The sequence below is a fragment of the Aplidium turbinatum genome, chromosome 3 (assembly GCF_918807975.1).
Source record: "Aplidium turbinatum chromosome 3, kaAplTurb1.1, whole genome shotgun sequence".
Taxonomy (NCBI): Eukaryota; Metazoa; Chordata; class Ascidiacea; order Aplousobranchia; family Polyclinidae; genus Aplidium; species Aplidium turbinatum.
Genome location: NC_137474.1, coordinates 17,130,198 through 17,137,399, shown reverse-complemented (window position 1 = coordinate 17,137,399; position 7,202 = coordinate 17,130,198). Strand labels below are relative to the sequence as shown.

Sequence of the window (7,202 nt, the reverse complement as noted above, 5' to 3'; positions counted from 1 at the left end):
TCGGTTGGAAATCTTTATACTCTTCTAGAATTTTTGTTTCAATATGTGCTAGGAAAAAATTAGCAATGGTAAGACCAAATGGACAGTGGACACCACATTGCTACGCCATCGATTTGCATGTTGTGAGTTTTATGTATTGTTTTTGAATTGTACAATTTAATCTTATTGAGGTGTTATTTATCATCTGTCCATAGTCGTTAATGTCTTGTTTTTTTATAGGTGAGGCTTGGGTCACTCATTGTTGTCAGTTCCAAATCATCCCCTCAATGAGCCCGATTATAGACTACCTTGAAACAAAACTACATCTATCGCTGACTTGAGCTAATTTTTTTAGATAAGCCTGAACTTCATTTTTGAAATTTTTATTATATCGAAATGGTATATCAGCTTTTTCTATTGAATACTAAACCACATAGAATATATACTCAGAGGCTGTAGTATAAGAAACTATTTATATAACATCTTAGATTCGGCACCGTGTCAGAAACGTGAGCCTGTAGTTTCTTATCAACTTGTAACTTTGCGGAGTACTTGCACCTTTGGTTATTTGAAGACCTTATGATTGTGTTAAATTATTGTTTTCAAGATTTGATATAAAAATGTAACTTATATCCTTCAAATGGTTCTTATTCTAGTAGATTCTCTATTGAACTGCTACAGTTGAACTGATATTCAGCGATGTCTACTGGCTATCTGTGGGTGTCCACTGTCCATTTATGATTTTGACTATTATTGTTTGTTGTTACATCTCGTATAAAATTCTATGAAGCTGACAATCAGTTGTAAGTTACTAGTAGAAGTATTTGTCTAGTTTATCTTTTCTTTTTGGTGGTTTATTTAAATTGTTGAATAATTTCATAATTCAGTTATTCTCTTCAGGGTGGCAACTGACTTGTGGACCGTATGGTCATTTCGTTGTCTCCTCATTAACAATTTAACTCAAAAATTGTATGTACGGTATTATTATTTTATATCTCTCTTGTGTTTTGTTTTTGATAGATAAATTATTGATTGATTGAAGCGTGGGAACTACACCTGCTTAACTTGCTTTTGCTGCTTGTTTTTTTGCTTGGCATTAAGCACTATCACCATTATAATGTTAATATTTAGCTTATAATTTATGTCACACGTTAAAAGCATGTAACTTGTAGATAAATTGTAATTAAATCTCCAGTGCTATGTTTCTTGGTGGGTGCTTAATTTGCACATTTTTGCAATGAAAAACATAAGCCTACTATGGCATTTATGCGATGCAGTAGTACGGTATATGCAAAGTAATAATCACGCCTCACATTTTCATTGCTAGGAATGCGCCACTACTTTTCTCTCTGTGAATGAAGATTGTTCATATTCAATCAGTTTGTCGAAACTTTTCGATAATTTCGTTGTGGGGTATGTTTACAAATTGCTGATAATTTATCACTGCACTCAGGCAAAGCAATACAGCTTTACCTAAGGAAAAACGTTGTATTTTACAACATTTTGACCAGGTCTATTTAACTCCATTGTTTTGCAGTGTAAACAGGCAGCTAATCTACAACTGTACCATAGGCTCATAACTGATTATTTTATGGTTGTGTCCATGCGCTACGATGGCGTTGACCATACTGACATCACGAAGGACTTTTGATGACGGGGATGATCTCATTGCGTTGGAACCGTTTGGGGATGAGTTCGAAAAATCATTGCGGCCTTCTTTGGCTGACAAGCTACAAGTTGGTTTTCTTTCTTCTGATCAATATTGTCAAACTTACGATACTGAGATACTGGATATTAAACGAATGAAAGACACTGTGAAAACTCTTGTTGATGACATGGATACATTGAAAAAAGAATTTCAATTTAGCAGGCAAGTCTTGCAAGCTGCTTTCGAACAAAAGTTACAGGATAAAGCTTTTGAGTTACATTCAAAACTAAATGATAAACTTCGCGACTTGCAGAAACTACACGAAGAAAAAGTACTCGTAGTTCGACGGAGCTTTAAGCAACAATTGAAGGATGCAATGATAAAAATGGCAACTCACTACAAGAAATACTACGAATTTAAATTGGCTGGAAAATTGCTCCCTGATGCTGGAAGCTCCAAAACAAAAAACAAAATTATCTCTTTAGAAATGGAAATAAACACGGCGCAATCTATGATCATCATGCTGGAGGCTCAGGTAGAGCAACTGAAGGAGGAGCTGGCCTCAAAACCTGACCCTGAGGACATAAAAGTTGACACCGTACAAGTAGATGCACTAAAGGATGAAAACCGAGATCTGCAGATGGAGTTGTTGCGAGTGAATGACAGAATTGATGAGCTCGAGGAGACAATCAAATTTCGCGAAGTAACAATAAATGACATTCGCTTGGAGTTAGACGAAAGCAAATCTGAAACTGCAAAAGAAAAGGAAACCTGTCGCCGTTTGGCATATCAGCTAGATGAGACCAAAAAGAAGTGGGAAGCGGACAGGGATGACGCAATGAAGATGCTAAATGAACAAAAACAAAATATGGAAAACGACTTGGCCGCTAAATTGGCTCATAACGAAGCAAGGGAACAGAATTCCGCTCGGGAACGGAATAAATTGCTGTCAGACATGGAAGCGGCTATGGAAGCAAAGTTAAATGAAGAGAGACAAAAACATGAGAAGAAAATTGCTGAAATGGCTGAAGAGTCACGAAGGAAAGCACGCGAAATGGAAGGATCTTTAGCTTTGATGCGACTCGTAGACGAACAAAGACACGAAATAATGGCCATGCGACAGCGCTATCAAAAATCGCAAAAACAATGGGAAAAGAAGTTCGAGATTTTAAGAGCAAGTTTACACGCTCTGAAAGACGAAGGCTACATTCGGATGCAACTTCAGAAGCAATCTGCAACTCTGAAATATGCCTCTATCAGTTACGGCCCTGAAGCTGTTGCACAAGTGACAAATCAAGTTGCTGCTAACATCGGACCAGGAGCCTCACAGCCCAAACCATTCCTTCCAGCCTCAAAACCGCTTCCAGCCATTGTTAAAGCAGGGCGTTTCTCTATTGACGAAAAGAGAACAACCTCCATTCCTAGCGGAGAAAGATTAAGTGATGAAGAACAAGAGGAAGATGATGAACAAGAGCCAGATGATGGATTTGTTCCTCTTCCTCCCCGGCCTAACGTTGGAGATTTCATGCCTGTTGCAAAACCAGACGAAACTTAATACTAATTTTTTACCTTTTCAAATAGTTATTTGCTTGGATTCTAAGTCGACACTATATTTAATACATTATTGTACTTAAAAGCAACACTGTTCCTTTTATGTGTTTGAATGTTACTTTATCTAAAATGCCACAATCACTGCACGGAAAGTGTTAGGCTACTTTAACATAACCTATGATGTTTCTTGTTTATAACTGTGATTTCTATTATTGTCTGATTTTACGTTGTTGAAGTATCACATGGAAGGAAAATAGCCAAAATGTTTTCATTAGTTTTGAGCCGTTAACAACTTGGCAATCAACTTTTTGTATATTTAAAGATTGTTGTTTAAAAATGTGGGTAGGGGCATATATGATTTGACCCCAAAAATTGCAACAAAAGGTTTTTCAACTGATTTGATTAGTATTGGGTGTCAGTATTAACATATTCAAAATCTTGAGAAATCCAACTTCCGGAAAGTGGTTATTTTCAAGATGGCTTCCAAGATGGCCGCCAAACCATTAAAATGACAGTAAATTGACCATAACTCGGTCATCATATGACCAAAACATGTAGTTTTAGTATCTATATCTAGGTTTTTATACCCTGTAAAGTGTGAAGTCAATGAGACCATTCTCAGAATTGTTGAAATACCTTTCACTAGTTTCTTGAAAGCGTCTTCTTCCCGATACCAAATATCCTTTGTTGCGTAAGTTTTGTCGGAAAGGAAGGAAAGGTCTTTAATGTCTGGGTCAGTGTCAGCATAGTGTAGTAACAATGTTAAAAGGTCCGTGTCTTCACCAATTAAAGTTGTACGGTACTATGTCGATGAGAGCTGTCCATCTGCCGTCTTGACGATGTCAACATCTGCATCACCTGATGCGTTGATCACTTTGTAGCTTCTATTCCTCAGTTGAGCAGAAATTAGAAAAATTAATCCTTCTTTTTTGGAAGCTCGAGACAAGAACTGCTCCTTCTTTCCAATGAACTCGGTGTCTGCAGTAAAGTGAACAACCGGGTGGACGTTCATGCCGCGTCTTTGATTTGTATTGTCTTTGATAGACGGACCACCATATCCATCAAAAACCACCGTTGATAAGCGATAATGGCGAATGGTAAAAATCTGCATACGACTGTGCAATAGACCCATAACTGTCTCCAGCTTTCCATGGCACTCGATGCAACAAGAACCCTCCATCAAGGACGTAGTGATCGGTTTTCGGGGCAGATTCTTTCACGACTTCATAATCGCCTGACGTCACACTGCTGGCATGTTCTGTGATGGCGGTAGCTATTTGAGGCTTATCCGCTTCTCGGGAAAAATGTCTAGCTTCAAACAAGGCGGGTGGGTATGTACTGAGCTCGTGCTTCATCACTTCCTGCATGGAGAGAGCACCTGTTTGATTAAGGATCTTGACCGTTATGTTTGATAACGATGGTAGTAGTAACCTGGAAGCACAGCGCTACAATACATTGGTCAAGAAAATTACAACAGCCAAGTCCTTCGTTCACCTTGAACGTTTGCCACCTACATCATCCTCTACCAAATTCCTCTGCCTCAGAGTTTACTACCAGATTACGGATGGGTCAGCTACTGACGATGGCATGGATGCTCTAGACTGGGGATGGAAAGTAGACAATAATCAGATTGTTCCAAACTTCCAATCATGACGGACATGAAAGCTGCCCCGGACAACCTACTGAAAATGATACACTGCAATTGCGAATCGTGTCCACCTCACTGTAGTTGCTGGAGATATGGGCTGTCATGCCATGCTGGATGTGGATCATGCCAAACTGGTTCATGTGCTAACCCATACAGCAATCACATAAATACATACCATAACAGCGAGAGTGACAGTGATGAGCTTTAGTAATACTTGATCCATGTGCTTTCTTCACGTTGATTATGTCAACTGTCTATAATCTATATGACCACATCGGATGAACTCTTTATGCCTTCTTAGTTTACCCAAATATATATAGAAATTTACCGGGGGTTTTTAATAACCAATACATTGTTCATTTTTAATTGTTTTGGCAGCCATCTTGGATTGCCATATTGAATTTATAGGCTATCAGATAATTCAACACTTCTGAGAACGGTCTCATTGACTTCACAGGGTAATTCAGGCCTCGAAATTTGTCCTTTTTTCCGGCGGTCAAGCATGTCCTATCGGACTGGCCTTTTCAGCGGACATTTAATATCTCAACCGGACATATTTTTTGCATGTAGATTTTGCGCAAAATCACACTACAGTATTGTGCAGTCGTGTTTGTAGAAGATTTTCTACAACAGAATAACTCTGCGATGGTTGATGCTTAATTAAGCGACCCTGAAGTATACTGGAGCAGATTGCTTGCAAATAAATCAGTGCGTTAATGGCAGTCGTGTATGACGCAATAAACACAATTAAAGCCCTTAGTGTAAAAAGGTGATAAGTCAAAAAAGTTGTTTTCGAGAAAAAGCCTTTTGAAGTTTCATAACTTTGCAAAGTTACCCTGTTCACGCATCTGCCCAATACCTTATATTTTTCTAATCTTTCGATAGCTGGTGATGATTAGAACTATCTTTTACATCGATATGACATCTTGGTTAAATTACTATTTGTTTATTTGAACATAAATTGACATATCACCTTTATCCACAGTGTTTCACAAACTTTGAAAGAAGTTTTGTTTATTGAAAAACGTGATTTGTTTAAAAAATACTGCATGATTGATACAGCAAAAGAAATCGAAGTAATATTACAGAAACTGCTTAGCAATCTTCACGATCCTCATGGCTGTCACGCTACACCAAGCGTTCGTAGAACCAGCGGTGTTGTTCTAGGACAGTGGTTCTCAACCTTTTTTCTTTCGTGACCCATTTTTGTTTGCATAAAAGTTCTGTGGCCCATTCAGTTTTTATGTAAGACAAAAATTACAAAAAGGTTTATAAACAAAAAGCAGCAGAACATTGCCTTTGAAATGTTGCTGGAATCCCATTGTTTAATCCAGGCGCTGACGCTTCACACTATCTTCTTTTCGTTAAAAAAAATTTTACATCTTCATCCTTGTAATTAGGAGGAACTTTTTCCAGGTGAAGTTTCAGTTTTGATGACTAAGAACTTTACAACATAATATTAATACACATTGTCCTTTTTCTTCTCTGTTATCAAAAATTGATGTACATACTGAGAATGTAATTTTCATCAAACTTAAAGCTTCAAGTATTGTCAATTCCTCCCCAACATAACCAACAAAATAAAATGCTGCACGTACTAAAAGGCGGATCTGCAGAAGTTCAACAAAGCTACCGCTTATAAAGATGGCTTAATTGTAATCACAAACTAGTCTATTACATCATAAAGTGTTGTAAAAACTGAGTTGATGTAAAACTGTATGTTGCAATATTTAGAATGATGTTTGCCACTTTGTAGTTAGAAACAGCAGCATCATTCATTGTAACTAAACAAAATACAAAAGTGTAAAATTGAATATAGTGACAAAAATGAAACAAAATGTTTCAATAAATCAATCATTTTTTTTAAATATGTCTGTGGCCCACCTCAAAATGCTTCTATGGCCCACCAGTGAGCCACTGGTTGAGAACCGATGTGCTAGGATATAAGGCATTTGTTTTTGTATATCTGCTAATTTTTTCGCAGCAATCCCGTATGAGAAATCTTGTTTCTTTTTAAGAGCTGCCATGTCAATGGTGTCCAAGAGATTCTGGCTTTTTCGTTTGTGTTGGATATCTAACGTTTTCCAAGTGGTTTCGTTGAAGCTGTATTTGTAATTAATCTTGCCAAATTCCAAAAAGCGCAAAGCGCAAACCTTCTGAATAGAGAAATCTTCCTTCTCCTCATTTTTCTTTCGCCGCACCAACCCAAGGCGTGAAGGAAGATCTTTGAAGCGGTAGAAGTTGTTTGACATATCATGAACAATGTACTTGTTTCTGTGCTTCGTGTCACAAATAATTTCCTTGTACTGGTAAATAAACAGTCTGGTGTCGTCGAAGTTGCTTCTCTATCGATCCAAAATCTCGATCGCAGTCCAT

The 7,202-nt window shown here is 37.7% G+C and overlaps 1 protein-coding gene across 1 annotated transcript; it reads left to right on the top strand.

The window, feature by feature from the left end:
- Positions 1-1,523: 1,523 nt before the first annotated feature.
- On the top strand, positions 1,524-3,457 carry LOC145767088 (uncharacterized). Its single transcript, XM_082578837.1, has one exon. The coding sequence runs from the start codon at positions 1,593-1,595 to the stop codon at positions 3,180-3,182; it is 1,590 nt and encodes a 529-aa protein (XP_082434963.1). The 5' UTR covers positions 1,524-1,592; the 3' UTR covers positions 3,183-3,457.
- Positions 3,458-7,202: the final 3,745 nt, after the last annotated feature.

Bases quoted from the DNA above. Each gene is read 5' to 3' on its own strand.
- LOC145767088 (XM_082578837.1), top strand. From the start codon at position 1,593: ATGGCGTTGACCATACTGACATCACGAAGGACTTTTGATGACGGGGAT.